Raw genomic sequence first — 23,991 nt, forward strand, 5'->3', positions numbered from 1 at the left:
AATTTAGCATTCCCTTCCATTATGAATTTTTAATACAGTATTCTGATTGCCAAAAGGATTCATAGCAAAAAAAAAAAAGACTAACCCCCATCCCCCATATGCGAGAAAAGAAACAGAAACTACTCGGCAGTTAAAACGAGCCATTTTTACAATTGGCCTATTTCTTGGACAACCAAAGGGACACATGTTTTACATAGTTTTCCTTTTCTGAGAAAAAAAGTGGCCAAATTCAACTGTAGGGACAAATTTTTCCTGAAATGAATCTCAGGCAAACATTGTGTAGATTTTTTGTATAAAGAACACTAAAACACAAACAAAATCCTTGTATTTGTTTAATGCCTTACAGTTTATAAAATTTTTTCATATCCATTACCTTATATGACACTTAACAAAACCAGGTAAGGTAGGTGGGTAAGTTTTTATTGTATACATCACACACACACACACACACACACACACACACACACACACACACACACACACGGGAAAACTGCCCCTCAGGCTGTGTCAGGGCCTTGTGACCCCTTGCAATAGCATCCTCTCCCTCCTCTTTGTCCCTGCCTCTACCCCCACCCCCATATCCTCTTATCCTCTTGTACTGGATCTCCTTCTATCTGAAAGACGGAGGTCTGTGGGTTGAGTCTAAGTTACATAAAGAATTAGCCTTAAATCAGAGGCACAAGTGACTGCACTTTAGTAGAAAAGTCCTAGCCTTGGAGTCAGAAGATCTGTTTTCAAATCCTAGATCTGCTATTTACTAGCTGAGAGATGTTTAAAAAGTAATTTGGCTGCTCTAAGCCTCAGTTTCCCCTACTGTAAAATAAGAGGGTTAAATTAGATGATCTCTAGGCTCAAGGGATCATGGACCTAGAGCAGGAATGGATCTCAGAGGTTATCTAGTCTAACCCTATCATTTTTACAAATGAGCAGCCAGAGGATCAGTAGTAAAGTTCCAGATCTGCCCAAAGTCATGGAGTGGTAGAGTGATTCCTTCTGCAACATTCTATGACTCTAGGCCAGGGACGGGGAACCTGCAGCCTCGAGGTCCCATGTAGCTTTCTAGGTCCTCACTTGCGGCCCTTTGACTGAATCAAAGCTTCAATAAATTCCCTTAGTAAGAGGGTTTGTCCAGTAAAACTGGAACTCAGTCAAAAGTCTGCACCTGAGGACCTAGAAGGTCACATATGGCCTCAAGGCTTCAGGTTCTCTACCCCTGGTCTAGAAAATATTTCCTGATTGTACTGCTTATACAAAAGTGAAATTTGGTAAGAAAGGGAGGATTATAAGAGGAGAGGATCATAGATCTAGAGGTAGAAGGGACCTCAGAAATTTTGTGTACTCTCCTTCCTTGGAAATCTTTATAGATATACAGATATAGACCCATCAGACTAAAATACTAGAATGTAAGCTCCTTGAGGCCAGGGCCTGTTTCACTTTTGTCTTTGTATCTCCAGGACCTAGCACAATGTTTAGCACATAGTAGGTGCTTAATAAAGTACCTACTTTATTGAGGTGATTGAGAAGGTACCTCTATTGGACTATTGGAAGTTCTCCCAAGATTAGAATTAAATGAAATTTTAAAAAATGAGGACCTCTGTTATATTTTGGGGATCATTCCTTTAGTTCATTTTCATTTGATTCAGTTATTATGTCTTTGTGCTTTCAGATACTGATGTCAGAGCCAGGCAAACTCAGTCAGAAAGTGAAAGTCTGGCTTCAGGAATACTGGAATATCACTGACCTTGTGGCCATCTCAGTGTTCATGATTGGGGCAGTTCTCCGCCTTCAGAATCAGCCATACATGGGCTATGGCAGAGTCATCTACTGTGTGGACATCATTTTCTGGTACATCAGAGTCCTGGATATCTTTGGTGTGAACAAGTACCTGGGGCCCTATGTTATGATGATTGGAAAGATGGTTAGTACCTGTAACCTTTGACTGACCAAATCAACTGGTTTTTATAGATTTTGGCCTTTGGTTTATATCATTTTCTTACTATAAACTATGCTCAGAGTCCAATTAAATCCCATCAACATATAGCCATTAGTAGCTATTATGTAGAAAGCATTTTACTAAATCTTATAGGAGATACAAAGAATTGTGAGACATAGTTCTTGGCCTCAAGAATTCTACCATTTTCTTGGAAAGAATGAAAAGTTAAACAATCATAAGGTATTTAAATAATAATAAATAATAATATAACATATATACATATAACAAATAATAATAGCTAAATAATAGTTCGAGATTGTGACAGAAGTCACAAAGCACTATATGACATATGACCAACATACTTTACTTCTTTACTTTATACTTGACTTACTTATACTTCTTCATTTTACTGAATAAATATGTTTCAGCAAAGTTGACTATAAAAGGAATTTATTTGAAGTAAATCCTCCTTACCAGTTACTTCCAGTTACATTTCCATAGGGAAAAAAACTCCCAGTAAAGAGAAATGAAAACTTGAATCAGGTAGGGAGATTGAGATTGTGGCTATCCCCATTACATGGTAAAGTGGTATAGTGGAAGGAATGGACATCATACACTCAGGAGATTTGGATTCCTGTTCTGTAACATTTACCAGCTTTGCTACCATGGGCAGATACCTTAAACTCTCTGAGACTTCACTTTGGGATAATGCCACCTACCTAACAGAGTTGTTGCAAGGAAAGTGCTTTTCAAATCACTATATTAATATGAGTTGGTGTTATTATAGCACAGTTCTAATCTCACTTTTGTTGTAGGCTTCAAGGAGACATTCATTGTTCCTAGCTGGTAGTGGGGTACAATGGAAGTTCTCTCAACTATAAAATGAGGGACTCAGACTAGATGACCTCAAAGGTTCCTTCCAGTCTTGGTTCCATAATCTTCTGCCACACTTTCCAAACTCCGGCATTTTCCCTCAGCCGTTAATTTCCTAACCACACACATCTTTACCTCCATCTGATATCTATGATGCCTGGTGATTCTTCTATTCTGTAGTCACAGGTCCCAAAGCTTTGCTTCTCTCCTTGGACATTAGTTTTTGATTTATAGTAGAACTGGGGTGCAATGCAACCTTTAGGTGCCACCAATGCATGATAACCATCCAGCCTAAACATTGAGGTCACATATTGTGTAAAATGAATATTAGTGGTCCATAAGATTATTATGGTAATTTTTAAAAATATATAGAATTTATACAGAATTGTGATAGTTGCAAAGTGAGCAATTATTTTTTCACACCTTCATTATTCCTACCCCAAATTTATTGTTGCTAAGTCTTGACGAGGACCTTGACAAAACATCTTACACCAAGTCTGTTTCCCTCTATTCATGGGTGGCTATGGAACCACCACCTGGATTCAAGTCCTTACTGCTTCTTACCTAATCCATTGGAAGAGGTTCCTGTTTTGAAATTCCAGTTTCCATTCTCTTCCCCCCTCCATTTCAGCCTCCACTCAGCTACCAAAATAACATTCTTGAAATACAAGTCTAACTATATCATTCCCCTGTTCACGAACTTCTAGTCATTCTCTACTGCTTCTAGGATAAAATACAAATGCCTGAGCTTGCTATTTGAAATCCTGTACAATCTGCCTCTTATCTACTTTTCCAAACTTATTACACATTCTTACCCTTCACACATGCTGAATTCTGACCAATTTGCCTATTTGCTGTTCCCCAAACTCAGCAATGCATCTCTTGCCTCCACATCTTTGCACAGATTGATTCAATTCAATTCTGCCTCTTAGAATCCCTAACTTCTTTCCAGATTCAGTTCATGTGCTATATCCTATAGGAAGCCTTTTCTCAGTCTCATAATGGTCAGTATCATCTCCCTCATAAACTTATCACATATGGATTTATCTGTTTACATATTATCCTCCCCCAAGTAGAATGTATGCACCTTGAAGGCAGGAGGTTTCCGTATTCGTTTTATTTTTTTTTTTTTATTTTTATTTTTTTTTTTTATTAAATTTATTTATTTAACTTTTAACATTCATTTTCACAAAATTTTGGGTTACAAATTTTCTCCCCTTTTATCCCCTCCCCCCCCAAACACCAAGCATTCTAATTGCCCCTATGACCAATCTGCTCTCTCTTCTATCATCCCTCTCTGCCCTTGTCTCCATCTTCTCTTTGGTTCTGTAGGGCCAGATAGCTTTCTATACCCCTTTACCTGTTTTTCTTATTTCCTAGTGGCAAGAACATTACTCGACAGTTGATCCTAACACTTTGAGTTCCAACTTCTTTACCTCCCTCCCTCTCCACCCCTTCCCTTTGGAAGGCAAGCAATTCAATATAGGCCAAATCTGTGTAGTTTTGCAAATGACTTCCATAATAGTTGTGCTGTATAGGACTAACTATATTTCCCTCCAACCTATCCTGTCCCCCATTACTTCTATTCTCTTTTGATCCTATCCCTCCCCATGAGTGTCGACCTCGAATTGCACTCTCCTCCTCATGCCCTCCCTTCTATCATCCCCCCCACCCTGCTTGTCCCCTTATCCCCCACTTTCCTGTATTGTGAGATAGGTTTTCCTACCAAAATGAGTGTGCACTTTATTCTTTTCTTTAGTGGAATGTGATGAGAGTAGACTTCATGTTTTTCTCTCACCTCCCCTCTTTATCCCTCCACTAATGAGTCTTTTGATTGCCTCTTTTATGAGAGATAATTTGCCCCATTCTATTTCTCCCTTTCTCTTCCCAATATATTTCTCTCTCACTGCTTGATTTCATTTTGTTTTAAAGATATGATCCCATCCTATTCCATTCACTCTGTGCACTCTGTCTCTGTGTATGTGAGCGTGTGTGCATGTGTAATCCCACCCAGTACCCAGATACTGAAATGTTTCAAGAGTTACAAATATTGTCTTTCCATGTAGGAATGTAAACAGTTCAGCTTTAGTAAGTCCCTTATGACTTCACTTTGCTGTTCACCTTTTCATGGTTCTCTTCATTCTTGTGTTTGAAAGTCAAATTTTCTTTTCAGCTCTGGTCTTTTCATCAAGAATACTTGAAAATCCTCTATTTCATTGAAAGACCAATTTTTCCCCTGAAGTATTATACTCAGTTTTGCTGGGTAGGTGATTCTTGGTTTTAGTCCTAGTTCCTTTGACTTCTGGAATATACTGTTCCATGCCCTTCGATCCCTTAATGTAGAGGCTGCTAGATCTTGTGTTATCCTGATTGTATTTCCACAATACTTGAATTGTTTCTTTCTAGCTGCCTGCAGTATTTTCTCCTTGACCTGGGAACTCTGGAATTTGGCCACAATGTTCCTAGGAGTTTCTCTTTTTGGATCTCTTTCAGGCGGTGTTCTGTGGATTCCTTGGATATTTATTTTGCCCTCTGGTTCTAGAATCTCAGGGCAGTTTTCCTTGATAATTTCATGAAAGATGATGTCTAGGCTCTTCTTTTGATCATGGCTTTCAGGTAGTCCCATAATTTTTAAATTGTCTCTCCTGGATCTATTTTCCAGGTCTGTTGTTTTTCCAATGAGATATTTCACATTATCTTCCATTTTTCCATTCTTCTCTCTTTGTTCTGTGATTTCTTGGTTTTGCATAAAGTCATTAGCCTCCATCTGTGCCATTCTAATTTTGAAAGAACTATTTTCTTCAGTGAGCTTTTGAATCTCCTTTTCCATTTGGCTAATTCTGCTTTTGAAAGCATTCTTCTCCTCATTGGCTCTTTGAACCTCTTTTGCCAATTGAGTTAGGCTAGTTTTCAAGGTGTTAATTTCTTCAACATTTTTTTGGGTCTCCCTTAGCAGGGAGCTGATCTGCTGTTCATGCTTTGACTTCATGTCTCTCATTTCTCTTCCCAGCTTTTCCTCCACCTCTCTAACTTGATTTTCAAAATTCTTTTTGAGCTCTTCCATGGCCTGAGCCCATTGGGTGGGCTGGGACACAGAAGCCTTGATTTCTGTGTCTTTGCCTGATGGTAAACATTGTTCTTCCTCATCAGAAAGGAAGGGAGGAAATGCCTGTTCGCCAAGAAAGTAACCTTCTATAGTCTTATTTCTTTTCCCTTTTCTGGGCATTTTCCCAGCCAGTGACTTGACCTCTGAATATTTTCCTCACACCCACCTCACCTCCTGATCCTCCCAGCCCGTGTTTGTGGTCTGAGATTCAAATGCTGCTTCCAGCCTCAGGGCTTTTGGCGGGGGCAGGGCTGCTATTCAGTATGAGATTATGATCTGGTGCTGAGATCGGGGCAGGGCCACCTCTCAGGCTCAGTTCCCTCAGGGGGTTTATGCGCAGACCTTCCGCAATGGATTCAAGCTCCCGCCCGCTTGGGGAGCCCCTGTCTGCAGCCGCCTCTCAGCTTCTACCTCCCGGGGGGGGGCCTGAATTATGGGGGCACCCCACTCCCCTCTCGACCCGCCAAAGAGACTCTCTCACCCACCCCTGTCACCTGTGGGTGGAGGGACTTGTGCGGCCGCTGGAGATCCCGTCCCTGAAGCCTGCTCGGATCTGTTTCTCTCGGTGCCGCAGCCGTGGCCGCAGCAGGTCTGGGCTGGGCTTTGTGTCTGCAGCGCGATGGACCTTTTGTGAGAGGTTTGCAGATCCCTCTGTGGGTGGAGGGACCCGCGTGGCCGCTGGAGATCCTGTCTGTGAAGCCTGCTCGGATCTTTTCCTCTCGGTGCCGCGGCCGCGGCAGGGCTGCACTCAGCTTCCAGTCCCGGCGCCCAGTCCGCGGCGCGAAGGACCCCCCGCGAGAGGTTTGCAGGTCTCTCTGGAACAGAAATCTCCCTCGCTCCAATGTTCCGTGGCCTCTGGGTGCGGAATTCGCCGTGAGTTACTTCCCTGTAGCCATTCTATGGGTTGTGGGTTCAGAGCTATGTGTATGTGCGTCTTTCTACTCCGCCATCTTGGCTCCGCCCCCCGTATTCGTTTTAGAAATCAGGATTAACTGGTAATGTGAAATTTTTAAATACTCTTCCACCTTTTTCCAAATGTGGGCACATTTCCCAATTCTCCCCAGTTTCAGCATTTTTGTACCTGATATGCCACTCCTTTTCATCATACACTACTCTCTTTCAGTCTTTAAAAAGTATTCTGTAGTAGCCTAATGAAAATTATTCCCATAAACAAGTGAGGCCATGTGCTAAATAGAAGACTAGCCTCTGAGTTTGGAAGCCTTAGCTTCAAGATCTGTCACTGATACAACGGCCATGAGATCTCCTGGCAAATTACTTAGTTTCTCACTGACTCCAGGCAATCCTTTTAAGACCAAAAATTGTAAAGACACGCAGGCTGCTCTGCATTGGTAAAGGAAATTCCTCGAAAGGAGTTCTGTACACAGATGAAAACAAAGGTCTGATTTAAAAGAAAAAATCAAGTGAAGATAAAGTCGAAAGGTACCTTGCCTCCTGCCTCTTACCTGAACTCCACGTAGGGCTTTCTCACTTGTTGAGTCCTAATCCTTAGTGGATTCAGGAAATCTATTTTGGGTCTAATTCTAAACAAACAAAGCTTTAGCCATAAGAGTGACTCCAGAAGGCAGAAAACCAAAACACTAAATTTCCTAGTGACTTTACCAACTTTATTTGGAACAAATTACTGTGGACTAGAGATGCCTTAGACGTACTTACTTGACTAGAATGGAACACTCTTGAGCTATCCCCACACTAGTAACCATGGCTCACTATAGCATTTACCTGAATACTTTAAGATTGGTCATCACACACCAATCTGCATTCTTATTTTCTTTTTTTTACATATCCTAAGTTCTTCCTTCATACTACTCCTGACCACCTTCCATGCTCCCATTTCATCCCTTTACTTTTCTCTTGAGTAGCTGTTGCTGATCCTAAAGGAACTGACGAAGAAAGTTTCTGGAACCTAAGAGGTTTGAGGACAGGACAATAGGTAGAATAAGGAAATAAACAGCACACTGAATGTGGTGACTGGGGAAAAGGAGACCAGCACCATAATTTTATTATTGCATAACCTGTAGTTGAGATTATATTACATGATGTGAGGTTGAGTGAGAATAGATTACATGCGGCCACAGTCCTGGACTTAAAATACTAATTTTATCCATGCAGATGATTGATATGCTCTACTTTGTGGTCATCATGCTGGTTGTTCTGATGAGCTTTGGAGTAGCCCGACAAGCCATTTTACATCCGGATGAGGAACCTTCTTGGAGACTAGCCCGCAACATCTTCTACATGCCCTATTGGATGATCTATGGAGAGGTGTTTGCGGACCAGATAGACCGTAAGAGTAGAATTCATAGTAAGATTCTGTTTTCTGTTTCAGAGGCAGATGATCATATCCAAATTAACAGAAATGTCCATGTTAATTTGGAAATAATATATTTTTTTCATTGTATTGCAAGGGGGTCGTTATTTTGGAGGGAGGAAAGTGTTGGTTTCAAGACTTTCAATTTCTGAATACCATTCTTTTTCCTCCTTTCTATAAACTTCCATTAGAATTCTGAAAAATCTCCTCAACCCATGGTCTGGGCCTTGGAAAATAATACAGTTGGCTCACCCAGGTTTCAGTGTTTCTCACCCTACTTGTGTCCATCCAATTTTCTTTCAATTCTACAGCTATGATTTCTCCTACACGGTGAGTTTCATGGATAGAGAGGGCAAACAGAATAACTAGGGTCTATTATCCTTCTTGTTTCCAATGCTAATTCCTATTTCCTATTAACATCCTCCTAATATCTTATTAGAGTGTGGATGGTATCTACTTCAGATATCTGTGAAGTTAAAATTTTCCAAATAACTATGTCATGTGAATAACATCACACCATTGAATCACTCCTTATTATCATCTGTGGCTCAAATCCATTCTTTTTAGTTTTTAAAATGTGATGTCAGGAACATGTTTAGCACCATACAAGGACAGTTACTGCATATGCATCAGTAACTTGGTAAGCCAAAAATGGAAATCAAATGTGGTTTCATGAAAATATTTGTTTAGGTTGACATATACCCACTGGTTCCTTTACTGTAGGTGATATTCAATGGTATTTTTCTTTTTTTAAAAATTCAATAATGATTTTTTAAAAGGGGGAAACAGGTCAGTTTAGTGTTCATAATTTCCAAAAAAAAATTACACTGCCTTTGGTTTTAGACTGCCTGCATAATTATTATATAAAAATTTGATGTGTTGTGTATTTATGTGTTTGTGCTGAAAAATAGTTAACTTTCCATTTGAAGTGATCATCTGCCAAAGGTACTGTGCATTTCAAAATATTTTTAATTGTTGCAATGTTGCTGCTTTTCCTGATACTTGGAATACATGAATTTTGGAAAGATGAATAAATGCCTTAAGGGTAACTGGTAATTTAATATTTTACATTGTATTATTTAGACTAGTTATCAAACTACTATTTCAAAGAACTCATGTCCCGTACTGGCACTGCAAATCTTTAATGCATTTCTCTGCAGCAAAACAGTTTCTGTATTGTCAATCTTTTGTTTTCAGTTTATTTTGAATTGTTACATTATTTTCTCTTCTTTCCCTCTTTAAAAAATATTTTTGCTTTCGGATTGCTGTGTAGTCTATGCCATGGAAATTAACCGTAAGTTTGAAGTGGAGCAGATGATGATTTTCATTTAATAAAATACAGCCTTTTTCTTTGCTAAATATTAACATTTAAACTGTAACCCTTACACGGAAAGCAAAGTGTCATTTTTATTTCCCTTTTGAACCCTGGAGGAAAGCAAATAATACAAAATGATATCATGGAACACATTTTTTTTAAATTAACATATATGTCTTCTTTAGTTATATAGAAGTATGGAATTTTTGTACCTTAAAGGTCATCCTGTCCAACCCTCCTCATTTTACACATAAAAAAGCTAAGGCCGATAAGGAGCAGTGACCTACCCAAAGTAACAGAGCAAAGTAGCGGCAAAGTTGGTCCTGGAACCTGGGCCTCTGGATTTCAGATCCCATACACCTTCCACTCTACTAAGATATTACCCTATACCAGACTGTTCTACATACAAAAAATCATAATAATTGGGTCAGGTAGAATATGACTCAGACATTCAAGACTGTTCTGTGAGTTAGTAGTCTTTGCCCTGGCTCATCTTAAATTGGGGATGGAAGAGATCTTAGAGGCCATCAAGCCCAACCCTTCCCCTTTTACAGATGAGAAAACTGAGACCTAAAAAGGTTGTCATTTGTCAGAGTTCTACAGTTAAGTGTTTGAGGCAGGTTTTGAGCCTTAGTTTTCTTGATTCTGATTCTACTGCTCTATACGTTATACTATGCTGCTTCCTGTGGCCCTGGGCTGAGTGGTTAGGGGTATGGTGACAACACTTTTAAAAAACAGTGCCTTAAATATGACCTTACCAAAGACCAAGGAAACACTGGAAGACATTTCTATTACCCAGTGCGTTTTTTTTCTGTCACATGAAAACCTTTGTCAAATGTTTTGCTAAAATCTAGGTAAATTGTACCAAATATACCAAATCTAATACTCTAGTTATAATAGGAAATTAAACATTCTTGGCCTGTTTTTGACAAAGTCATGTTGATCTTGGTGATCACTGCTTCCTTTTACCATCCTGTTAATAGTAGCATTTTTTTCAGAAATTTAAGTCAAGCTCAGTATTCTGTGGTTTACAGACATGAATCTCTTCCTTCAAAAAAAAGAAACATCATCTGTTCTTTTCTAGTCTTGTTTTATTTCTATGTACATAACACAGTTTCATGTACAATCCTCTTTTTTCCAGTCTACTATGTGTATGGAAAACAATAAAATCAAGCTGACCAATGAGTTCCCTATGCATCCACATTGGTCACTTTAAACAATTTCTCCTTTATTTCTGCATTGGAGTTCTTGCTTAATGGCTTTAGAATCTCATTCTTTAAAAGATTCCCTTCCCTCCTAAAATGACTTTCCATCTTATCATTCTCCCAGTCCTTTGAAACTTGTCTTCCAAAAATCAAGGGTATCTATCAGATCATGTATAGTGTTCCTCTCCTCTATCCCCAGTTTTAAGGTAGATATTCACTTTCCCCCAGGGTTCTCATCATTTCCTCCATCCCAGCAACTAGTTCCTTTGTTGGTGAGAATCAGAATCAGATTAAAACTCCTCTTGTTGATTCCCTCATTTTTTGAGAAATGAAATTATCGTGAAGATAGGTAAAGAAATTACTAGAACTTCTGCTTGATGTGTTTCCTGAACTCTCATTTCCTCTCTTCCTTTCCAGGTGGGCTGTGTTATACTCCAATAATAAAACTGATCATCCTATGTCCAATGATTTTTCACCCTAGTGATCTCTACTGAGCTTCCCTTCTCTAGTTCCTGTACTTTTTCACATGAACATATATTCTTAATATACAATGCTGTTCTGCCTGGACCAATCCACCTTTCTTATTTTTAAAAAATATTTAAAAAATAATGTGTACCCTTCCAGAGCCACTGTTTCTTTCATGAGTTTCATCTCACCAAGTAGCGGTGATTTCTATGAATTCAACTGCCTCCTTGTATTAGAAGTGGTATAATAGGGAGCTGGCCTTGAAAGACTTGAGTTCAAATCCTGCCTCTGATGCATACTGGCTTTATATGCTGGAAAAGTCACTTGCCTTCTCAGGGCTCTAAGCAGGTTTCTAAAACTGTAAGTCACAGAAAAGGTACTGACCTTGGTAGAGGATTGGATGAGGAACTTCATCTGTGAGTTCCTTTTATCAGTGAAAGCATCAATCCAGTCACTATCACAGTGCCTTGTTTACAACAGGTATTTTTAAAATGTTTGTTCAATTGAATTGTACTACCTATCAGATTATTGTAGCAAGTTTTTTAAACCTTAAAGTGGTATATCAATGAATGATGATAATGGATCATTAAGTACTTAATTATACACACCACTGTGTCTCTTCAATTATATACCTAGTCAGTGATCCTGATCAGATATAGGTATGGAAGACTAAGATGCGCATATCTTTTTTTTGCATATTTAGATATTTACATAGTCTACATTATATTACCTTCTGAGTGAAAACTGTAAAATCTATTTGCCTACGTTCAAAGTGACAGTGAGACCTTGGAAATGCTTCTCCCCAAACCTTTCTCCACTCCCAGAACAGAAGACACCACAAATACACAATACTGTTTTTTATGGAGCCAAACAATTTATACAAGCATCATCTTTGAATTCTTTTTAAAATACTGTTTTAGAAGTCAAGCAAACACTAAAATGAAAAATGTATTTTTCTTTAGCTCCTTGTGGAGAAAACCTGTTTGATGAAGATGGCAAAAGACTCCCTCCCTGCATTCCGGGGGCCTGGCTCACCCCTGCTATCATGGCTTGTTATCTCTTGGTAGCTAACATTCTGTTGGTCAATCTGTTGATAGCTGTTTTCAAGTAAGTGGCTTTGGGCTGTGTCATCACTCATATATAATTTACTTTTGGGGGAATTTAGCAGTTTAACCTCGGGGGCCTCTTATAACGTCAGTGCAGCAGAGTGAGAATTTCATTGTGGTTTTGGAGACGGATGGCATTTCTGGTATTAATTAACCTTAATGAATTCACAGATCAGGAGTGAACACTTAAATAAACTGAAATCTAATTTTAGTGTTTTGAAACTTTGACCCACATTTTAATCTGAAATGTTTTCTGAGATGAAGGCCTCCTTAAGACAGAAAGTTTGATTAAGCTGTGCTTTCAAATTAATTAACAGACACTGTTCTCATGGGGAGAAGGCAATATTAATTTTATGAACATTTGTTTCCGTGAGCTTACATAAGAATATGTGTCACCTTGATCTGTTAAATGCAACATAAATATTCAAGAAAAGATATGGGTTTAAATTATTTTCATAGTCATTTTTTTTAAAATGGGTCACTTGAAAGACTTAAAAGTTGAATAAATATATTATGCAGAACAATGCTTAATAAAATTGTACAGAAAATAATAGCAATAATAGTAACATACACTCAGAGCACTTTGAGTTTACAAAGCACTTTCCTCACAATAGTCCTGGAAAAGTGATTATAAAAAGTTATAAAGTACAGGAAAAATGATCTAAGCTTTGAGGATGAAAATCATGAAGCAGGGGCCAAAGAACCTATCACAAAATCTTAGTGCTAGAAAGGACCTTAGAGCATCTATTCCAACTTCCTTGTGTTACAGATGAGAAAACAGAGGTCCAGAGAGCTCAGCTTACTTGCCCAAGCAAGAAACTGTAATCAGCAGGCTACCTAGGACTAGAACCCAGGCCAGAATTTTTTTTGTTTACAGCAAGCTGGCTTCCCACAGGAACTAAAATGGAACTAAACTGATGACTATATAAACATAAAAACAACTGATTAATTCAAATGCTTCTGCTAAAACTAGTCAACTAGGATTTTTAAAAATGATTGTAAAATTGGTTCAGTTGGTTACTTGACCAAATTGACCGGCCAGATTCAATTTAACTCATCAAATTCTTATTAACTACTATATGTATGTATGTATATATATATGTGTGTGTGTGTATAAATATATATACATGTATATGTATGTGTATCTACATACACACATCAAGATGATCAATCCAATAATCTGTGCAGACACAGCAACATTTTGAATAAAACCTTCTGAGCCCCTACGTACAGTTTTCTAAGAAAGCAGTGAATAGGTATCAGATAAAAGTAAATGTAAAATACTTAACTTGATTACATAAAAGTGGAATTTTAGTGAGGAGCAGGTGGATAATTCATGATGTAAAATCCTGTACTCATTCTCATTTGGTTTTGGAAGATGTTTCATATTTACATGTGAATGTAAACATATATTCTTCTCCTAAGGCAGACTTCCATATGGTGGTCTCTTTATTTAATCGATCCTCATATTCCAACGCACCACTGTTCTTCGGTTTGCTCCAGTATTGTAGCTTGAGTACTTCTGCTCTTCTGAGAATCAATGACATCGAAAGCAAAATAATATATAAGTATGCCTCCAGAGAAGCTCGAAGGCTCAACAGATCACACAGTTTACTCTCAATTCCTCTTCTAATCCCTAAATACTGGTAGGAATGAAAGGCCCTGTCTCTATCCCCTCAATCAAAGCATCAACTTAAACGAGTGTGACTACATATAACTGTTGGTCTATAACTGTTGGTCTTCTCTGGAGAGAGAGGCCAGAGTTTTAGGGGTCTTTTTTTTTTTTCTCAAAAGGTCTTCTCTTCGCATTCTTGCTTGGTCAAAAAAAAAATTGTTTTTTTAAAGATTTCACTGGTGTAAATAAAGGATTTAATCAAATTTCTTAATTAAAACTTAATTAAGTAGCACTTAATTAAGGAGATAATGACTTATTGACATTATCACCTACTTCAATTAAGCAGGCAGTGATGTCAGTAAAAATTTTAGAGAAAAACTTGCTAAAGATAATCTGCTCTGGGACAATCAGAGTAGCTTTAACTTTACATTTGTTATTAAAAGACTAATGTAATAACTTTGAAATGTGATAATGCTATATTTATGATGTAATCATCTTCATGTTAGAGGCTTGGAAACATGGTTCAGAGGAAAGAGTGCTGGATTCATAGCTGAAGATGCTGGGTTCAGATCATAGCCCTACCATTTATTCCTTTGTATGGCCTTGGGCAAATCACGTAAGCTTTCTGACCCATGGAGATTTAGACTCAATGTCCTCGAAGATCCCTCGTAGCTCTAAACTGATTCCTTCAACCCTGAAATCTCAGCCCTGTATGTGGTATATAAACATATTTCAGAAGGCCCAGCACTGATGCAACTAGGTTGAGGCCACAGTGACTTTGCTCAAAGGCAGGGAACTTAAGGGTTGCTAGCATTCTTCTGAGGAACATTTTCCTCCTGTCCAGCCTCTTCTTGCATTCCAGGGGGCCTTTCTCCCTCTTTAGCTACTTAGAACATTTGTGATGACCTGAGACTTAGTTCCTACCCATAGCAGATACACCCAGTGGAGCTTACTTTCCCAACCTACTCACCTTTTCTTCAGCTGTAAGAATTGCAAATTACAGGTCTGAGCCCCAGCATATGTTTCTAATTGGCTTTTTCCTTCCATCTTACTGTACTTCTTGTTCCATATTCTCTCATGTATTGTTCTGATATACAACATCAACATCAAAGATTATAGGTTCAGGAGAAGGAGGGGAAAAAAGTCAAGAAATCTCACTCTTAAGAAGCAGCAACGCCAGAGACTGCAATGGTAAAACTGTCTATGAACACATGCAGAATATGGACAAATTTTAGGAAAATAAAGTGATGATACTAATTACTTAATGTATATATGAAGCTAATAAAAAACCCTAGTGAGTGTTACTGATAATAACTATAGTAATTCAAAGGGGTAGACAGGTGTTCAAGGAAGACTAACATCTCTGATGTGAGGGCTTGCTGAGCCCTTTACAGGGCTGCTAATCCACCTTTGGTGCTTACCTGCCACCCATCTCATCTATGGCTCTGAGAAGTCATAGTATATATCGTGGCCACACCCCTGTCTTGGCAGACAAGCTAAACCAGGTTAGAGGCTAAACTAGGTTAGGGTAACTGATGGGCCTCAGACCCATTGGTTAACTAGGTGACCATCTACCTCAAACACGTGAAGACCATTCCAGTGGAATAAGTGGATGTGAATAATTTGTTCCAATGGGCCATGAAGGTGGTAGAAGGCACTACAAACCATTTAGAGTTTGGTTAGACATTGAAGATGCCAAGGTGATCATCCATTGCATTGCAAGCCATTGCCAGGAATCTTGACTTTTTGTCTCTGATGACTCTGGAAGAAAAAGTGAGGTCAGCAACTCCAAGCAGTTCTGCCTCACTTAAATCTAATTTATGTGTGAGTCAAAAGACATCGCCCATATTATTTTACCATTTTTACCTACCTCACAGTCCTGTAGTGATGGGCAAGTGATGAAGCAGCAAGTAAGGATACACTGGGAGTTGTAATCACAACGCTGTACATAGGCAGCTCAGGTCATACAGTCTTCTTCTCAATGAACCAAAGCAGCAGTGGGATTTGGCAGCCCCTTGGACATTTGAGCAGTCTTTTTAAAGAACTAGACTGCTCACTTCCTGCCATGAGCAAGAGGCTAGGAAAGGTGTCCTGAAAACCATCTGATTCAACCTAACTATGGCCCACTTACCACAGCAGGTGGGGATCCCACCTGAAGTCACAACACACACAAAAAAATGTACAAATACTTTTGCAAAGATGAAAACGGTTCCACTCACCACTAGTACCTGAGATAAGAGCATGTGTATGTACAACACAAAATCCAGTAGACCTGAAAAATGGGAGAGATGGGAGCTCTTGCTGGGAGAGAACTCAGCAAGGATCACATCCAAAAAGCAGCCTTGAGTGAATCAAAACTGGCAAATGGAGGCCTGCTTGCTTAAGTCACAGCTGGATACCCATTTTTGTGGAGCGGTCGCTGTGATGGGGAGCACTGTGAAACTTATATGAGTTTCACAATCAGACCTAATCTAGTCAACAAGCTGATACACCTCCAAAGAGGAATGAATGATAGGCTTATGACAATGCCACTGCACTTTCAGGAAAGGGCCATGCCACCAGCATCAGGCATTATGTTCCCACCATGATGGTCCCTGATGAAGTCAAAGAAAAATTGTATAAAGACCTGCAGACCCTCATCATCAATGTGCTGAAAGAAGACAAGCTTATAATCCTAGGTGACTTTAATAGCAGAGTATCAGACATGGCAGGGAGTCCTTAGGAGGACTGGAATCAGAAACAGCAAAAGCAAATGATCACTTATCATTGAAGACTTGTGCCTCTCATGACCTTCTCATCACTAAGATTATTCCATTTACCTGCAAAACTTTGTGAATGTATCCTTGCAGCAAACATTGGCATTTAATAGACTATATCATCGTAAGGAGAAGAGACTGACAGAATATGAGAGTGACGAAGTTAATATGTAGCATCACAAACTTTATTCTCTTTGAACTAAACATTCATATTCAACAAAAGCAGTGTCCCCAAGAAAAGATGACTAGCAGAGGACTCCATAACAACAGTATAGTGGGTGAACAATTTGTTGCTGGCTTGGAAGGAAACACCTGGTGGATAACAGGGGAGCAGAAAAGAAGTGGACAATTTGGTGTACAACACCACATTTACTCATCTGAACCAAAATATTCACAAACATCAGGATTGGTTTGATGAAAATAATGGAGAAATTCAAAAGCTGTTTAATGAAAAACAAGAACTCTATGGAGTTTACCAATAGGATAGTCTGTCCATCTCTAAGAAGGCAGTATCTAATTCCATCAAAAGTAAAGTGTAAGTGAAGTTTAGAGAGATGTAGGATTTTTGGCTCAGTAAAAAGACAGATGAGATTCAGTTTTATGCTGATAGTAACAATCCAAAGCATTTTAAGATGCCCTAAAGGCTATTTGTGGGCGAAAGACCTTCAGTACATCTCAACTAATCAGCACTGATAGAGCCACACTGATCAATGACAAGGACATGATTCTAGGAAGATGAGCTAAACACTTCCATAATATTCTCATGAACCAAAGCTGATGAGATGATGTCATCAACCAATGTTGAAGCCATTGACTGTTGACCTCAGGTTGAAGTCAATCCTTCTCTAGCTGAACCTCCAACTGAAGAAGTTTTGACTACCATCAGGCTCCTCTCATGTGGCAAAGTGCCTGGTATTGATTCCATTTCAGCAGAGATCTATAAAGCAGAGGGTCCACTGCTCATACAAAAGGTGACAAAAGTTTCTGGGTTATAAAGCAAGAGGAGGTTATCCCCCAGGAGATCAAGGATGTCTATCTCTATAAAGAAAAGAGAAATAGATTGTCTTGTGAAACCCCCACAGGGTGGGGGGGTTTATCTCTTAGTCATTGCCAGCAAGATTCTTGCCAGAGTCATCCTTAATAATTGATCCTTAATGGGTAGATGCTCATCTACCCAGGAGCCATTGTGGCTTCAGAAAGGGCCAAGGAATGGTCAACATGTTGTTTGCTGCCTGACAATTCCAGGAGAACTGTCAGGAGCAGAACAGAGGTCTGTACTCAATGTTTGCTGATCTGACCAAGGGTTTTGATATTGTCAGTCAGGAAAGCCTGTGGAAAAATCATGGGAAAATTTGGTTGCCCAGACAAGTTCATCAGTATTGTATGTTAATTTCAGATGGGATGCTTATATGGTTTCTACATAATGCATGATGCTTTCATACTTTCCCAATCACACATGAAGTGAAGTAAGTCTATGTGCTTCCTTCCATGCTTGTTATCATGTTTTCAGTAATGCTGTCAGATGCCTTCAGGAAGACAAAAACAGAATCAAAGTCAACTGTCACACTGATAATAAATTGTTTAACTTGAAAAGGCTACAAGTTAAGATTAAAGTGGAAGGAGAGTTGGTGCTCAACTTTTTGCTCACAGATGATTGTGTACTCAATGCAGCCTGTAAGGCTGAGAAGCAACAGAGTATGGATCAATTCAATGCCACTTGTGCTAATTTTGGCCCGACAATTAACACCGAGAAAACACTGGTTCTCTACCAACCAGCACTGCACTACCCATATGTGAAACTATCAGTTACAGCAAATGGAGAAATTTTGGATGCTGCGGATAAGTTCACTTTACCTTGGCAATATACTTTTCAGTGATGTAGACTTAGATGATGAGGCTGATGCACACATTGCCAGAGATAGCTCAGTGTTGGCAGGTTCTGAAGGAAAGTGTGGGAGAAAAGAGGTATTAGACTGCCTAGCAAACTGAAGATCTACAAAGCTGTTATGTTGATCTCATTGATGTATGCCTGTGAAACCTCGTCAGTCTCCAAGCATCATGCCATAAAACTGAACTTCTTCCATTTGAATCGTCTTAGGAATATTCTGAAGATCACCTGGCAAGAGAAGGTACCAGACACTGAAGTCCCTTTTTGAACTGAACTGCCACACTGTTTGAATGCCAAGCGTACATTTGCCGAAAAAATTATTTTATGGAGAACATACACAATGCAGGTGCTCACATGGAGGTCAGAAGAAGCAGTACAAGGATATTTTCAAGGTATCTCTGAAGAACTTTGTTATCAGCTGTAAAATATGGAAGACACTGGCACAGCACCATCCAGCAGAACATGCCCACAATCAACGAAAGAATTGTACTCTATGAGCAAAGCAAAATTGCAGTACCTCGAAGGAAATGTGAGATGTACAAATTTGGGGATAAATCCGTCCCAAATGTTCATAAACACTATGTGCCTAGCTTGTGGTAGCCTTCTCAGATTGTATTGGTCTGATCAGCCACAGTTGGACGCACTGAAACTTCACTTGATCATGGTGATGTCATTTTGGTCCTCTTCGAAGATGAACACAACAGTTACTCAAGGGATGGCCCCTTTAATAAAAAAAAAAAAAAATTAAACTGGGAGGGAAGACCCTCAGGGTTCTGGGTAATTACTAAATACTATTGCTCATGACTCATCAAATAAATACCTATCTGATTTCTTAATATTTGGCTTTTTTATTTAATTAGATTTTTATATAGCTCATGCAATAGGAACCAACAATAAAAAAAGGAATGCAGCTAATGGTAAACTCCCTCTCTCTGTCTCTCTCTCTTCTTTTTCTTTCCTTAGTAATACCTTCTTTGAAGTAAAGTCAATATCCAATCAAGTTTGGAAGTTTCAGAGATACCAGCTGATCATGACATTCCATGACAGGCCAGTCTTACCTCCACCTATGATCATCCTGAGCCACCTGTATATAATTATCACGCGCCTCAGTGGTGGATGTAGAAAAAAGAGAGAGGGGGACCAAGATGAACGGGATCGGGGACTGAGTATGTAAAGGATTCTCTCTAAATCCAGACTGCCTTCAAGTTTTTCCCATTCATGGCAATTCTTTGGCTAAGAATATTCCAATTCAATACACTCAAACAAATGTTAAATTTTTTTAAATAATAAAATAAAACATAGTTGTCTTTAGTCCTGCTACTATTCTTTTCACAATGCTATTCATTTTATGTTTATCTAAGTTTAGGCTATTAAAACATATGTGTGTATATATATATATGTATATGTATATATACATACATACACACATATATACATATATATGTATATAAAACTTATGAAAATAAAGAGGGAGGCCACTGAGGAGAGATAATTCTAAAACAATTTCCTCTCTATAAATCTAATGCTCCTCTTAGAAGACTTTTTAAGAATTTAGCATCTGTGCTTCACAAAAATAGCTAAAGAAGACATATATACAGTTGATATCATCTGTAAAGTGCATATTTGTTTTCTCCTACATTTGTATTTGAATTTTATTTTCCTTATTAATATAATTTTATGGGTTTTTCTTTCAAATGACCTATTTGGTTGTGGGTACGTGATGCTGTTATTATATATAAAGTCTTTTATTAGATGGGAATGGAAAGTGGAAAAAATTCATAGTCAGAAGAAGCACCTATGCAAAACAGACTAAATAAGAAATGGAATTAAATAAAAGTTAGAGGTTCTGGAAATAGATAAGAATTCTTTTCAGCAAATCTGAATTGACTCTAAAATGATTCTAATTTTTTCATACACATCAGGGTCAATCTATGTTCATTATTATGAAAATTTTTAAACCTCATCTTAAAATTTTCAAAAAACAGAATTATTTCTAAATGATGAAGAACTTAAGAAGCTGCATGAATTTGAAGAGCAATGTGTGGAGGAGTACTTTCAAGAAAAAGAGGATGAGCAGCAGTCATCTAATGATGAGAGGATCCGAGTTACATCTGAAAGGTGTGGAATGAAAGGATTCCTGCTTAGTTTTTTTTCTTTCTCTTTTGGAACTGTTTCTTAAATCTATTTGTGGCTGAATCACAAAGCATCACTTAATAGTACCTTGAAATAATATTTATTCAAACTTTTGGGCTTAATTTTGCCATTCTTAATCCTCTTAATCCATGGGTCACAACATTAGATAAACACTAGTTAGATAAACACTAGTGTGTAAAACAAATCAGAATTAATGAGAGTATGACTTGAAAGAAATAAAATAGTGAATAACTATTATTTAAGAGTCCAAAGTATATGTAAAATACACTCAACTTTCAATTATATGAGTCAAATTTAGTGGATAGTGAGTGATAATGCACAGTGGTACATAGGATTTTGGTGAAAGGATCTTGGCAACTGATGGTGATTCCCTTAACAAATTATAAGGAAGCATGGAAGGGGGGTGAGTTTGATAGGAGCTGATGTTGGGTAAGAGATACTGAGTTCAGTTTTAAGTACGATGAGTTTTAGGTGCTGATGGAGCATCCACTAAGACATAGCCAGATGTGGAATTGGATTTGGGAGTTATCTTTGTAAAATCATTGAACCCACAGCAGCCAATGAGATCACAAAGGGAAAAAATTAGAAGACTCTGTCATGAGTCTAGGGAACATTGACATATAAGGGCCAAAAGATCAGCAAAAGAGTCTGAGAAAATTGTCAAACAGGAAGAAAACCTGGGTGAGCAACATGACAGAAAGAAAGTGGAGAGAAGAGAATATTCTGGTAGAAGGGATGGTCAACAGTATAAACTATATAAAGACAAATGAGGCTGAGGACTGAGAAAATTATTTTATATTTAGTAAAATGAAAGGGCCTTTACTGTTAGATAAGTTTATTATTATTCAGTAGAATGGTGGAGTTTGAAGCCTGATTGCAAAGGGCTGAAGAGGGAGCTGGGATTGATCTGGGATTTGGCAATGTCCTTCATTGTCAAAGAAGACCATGCCATCAAAGAAATAAATGATGACACAACTTGCACTTGACTTTGTTTTGAATGAGGGAGGGCTGTGCAGGTCAGCAGCCTCACTTCTCCTCCTGAGTCATCTGAATCCAGTGACCAGATATTCATCAGGATGACTGGAGATGAGCCAGGATGAGGTAATTGGGGTTAAGTGACTTGCCCAAGGTCACACAGCTAGTGAGTGTCAAGTGTCTGAGGTGAGATTTGAACTCAGGTCCTCCCGACTCCTGCACTGGTGCTCTATCCACTGCACCACCTAGCTGCCCTGGGATTGAGTAAGTGGGAGAGAAAAGAATAGGTCATGCTTCTTAGAAGATTAGGAGGAGAAATAGAGGGTGATAGGGGATAAATGGTACAATCATGTAAAAGTTTTTGTTTTATTTATTTCCTTGTTTGCTCACTCCTTTATTTGTTCATTCATTTATCTGTCTCTCTGTCCTATTTATTTAAAGGATCTGAGAATACTTGGGTCGTGTTTGTATACAATAGGGTGGTAGCTTTTAGATGGGGAAAAACAGAAGAAAAGCAAGAGAGGTGAAATGATATTGATGCATGAGGCAGGCTTCCAAAGGAGATGGGAGGTTACAGGATAAAGAACATGAGGACAGGGGTTAACCTAACAAGAGGAAGAGCTATTTTTTCTTCTGAGATGGAATAATGGAGAATAAGAAAAATAAAAATGTGTTTTTAAGTATGCAATAGGGGAAAGGAATGGCAAGGCATGAATAGCTGGCCGCATAAAGAAAAAAGAGATTCCAAGGAGAAGAAATAGAGGATAAGAACTAGGTCTGATAGGGGCGAGGGTGAGTCCAGGTTCAAGGAAAAAGGTTTTTGAATTGACAGATGACTCTAAGTATGGAGGTGTGGGGCCACAGTAACAGAAGTAGAGAGACTGTATGCCAAAAGAAGTCTCTAATTGTGGGCAACATATAGCTGGGGCAGTACTTGGTGTTTACATCCCGCTCTATCATAATTCTTGCCTGGGAGTGGGGCCAGGACTACCTCCCACCTCTCAGCAGGGATGTGACAGGGATGGGAAGTGGTGGAAGCCCAGGCCTGGCTACGGAGGTCTTTCCTTCTCCTCAGTCAGTAAATGAGAGTGTACCTGCTGGAAGAGCATTTTTTCTTCCTGTTTTTCTTGGCTAAGATCCTTAAGAGAGATGAGGGCAATTCCTGCACATTTGCTTCCTTTTTTCACCCTTTTTCACAGATGCATCTCAGGGCTAAAGAGAAAAAAAAAGGTAACTGTTCTGTGGGTTTGGGGGTAAACAAGAACATATTCCTTACACTTTATACCAACTTCATATTAAAGTGGTTGTGAGGAAAGAGAATGAGTTAAAATTAAAGAACAAAAGTTTCCAAGGAATGAGTAAAAACTAGTCCTCTCTATTTAGTATGTGGCGTTTCCTTCACTTTTCAGGGACATTTCTTTGTCATTTAGGGAGATGCCCTGTCTTTATTGAAAATTTACATTTAGGTCTTTGGGTCCTTGAAATAGCACCACGTGTCACCTGCACATTCTGCTGACAATCACTTCTATCCATTTTCTTCTGGGGGTAAATTAACACTTTTGAGACTGTTATGGGTGTGGGCTGGGAGTAGGGTCCATGAAATTTATTCTGTGATACATCAGTTCCTTCCTTTTGTCGTTTCTTTGTTTGCAACAATTTATCAAACCCGTAAAAGTCATTTAATAGGGCAAGCCAGCAAGTTGCACAGATTCATGATTCACTCTCACCCATGTAGTCACATAGAAAGTTTACATATTTGTTAACACTTTCCACCTTGAGTTCTCTGATTGCTTCTGCGTGGGAACCAAATCCTTATGCAGTCACTTGTCAGTCATGTCTGACTCTTTGTGACCCTACTTAGGGTTTTCTTGGCAAAGATACTGAAGCAGTTTGCCAGTTCTTTCTCCAGCTCATTTTATAGATGAGGAACTGAGGTAAACAGGGATAAGTGACTTGTCCAGGGTCACACAATTAGTGTCTGCGGCTGTATTTGAACTCATGAAGATGAGTCTTCCTCCAAGTCCAGTACTCTATCCACCCAGCTGAATTCTAGCTTTTTCAGCTCATGCTTTGGTAGAGCAAGTAAGTGGTGCAGTGGATAGAGGGCTGGGCCTGGAGTCAGGAAGCTTTAAATTCAAATTCAGTCTCAGACACTTACTAGTGATATAAGCCTAGGAAAGTCATTTAATCCTATTTGCCTCAGTTTCATCATCTGTAAAATGAGCTGGAGAAGGACAGGCAGGTCATTCCAGTATCTTTTGCCAAGAAAAC

The 23,991-nt window shown here is 38.8% G+C and overlaps 1 protein-coding gene across 1 annotated transcript in view; it reads left to right on the forward strand.

Moving 5' to 3' along the window:
• Nucleotides 1–23,991, forward strand: part of TRPM1 (transient receptor potential cation channel subfamily M member 1) — a 102,742-nt gene that overhangs the window by 60,136 nt on the left and 18,615 nt on the right. The window contains exons 21-26 of the mRNA XM_072616462.1: nt 1,667–1,918; nt 8,043–8,217; nt 9,515–9,535; nt 12,189–12,333; nt 19,555–19,757; nt 20,577–20,709. Of these exons, the coding sequence (XP_072472563.1) occupies nt 1,667–1,918; nt 8,043–8,217; nt 9,515–9,535; nt 12,189–12,333; nt 19,555–19,757; nt 20,577–20,709 (929 nt within the window). The remainder of the gene's footprint in view (nt 1–1,666; nt 1,919–8,042; nt 8,218–9,514; nt 9,536–12,188; nt 12,334–19,554; nt 19,758–20,576; nt 20,710–23,991) is intronic.

Source organism: Notamacropus eugenii, chromosome 1 (assembly GCF_028372415.1).
Source record: "Notamacropus eugenii isolate mMacEug1 chromosome 1, mMacEug1.pri_v2, whole genome shotgun sequence".
Taxonomy (NCBI): domain Eukaryota; kingdom Metazoa; phylum Chordata; class Mammalia; order Diprotodontia; family Macropodidae; genus Notamacropus; species Notamacropus eugenii.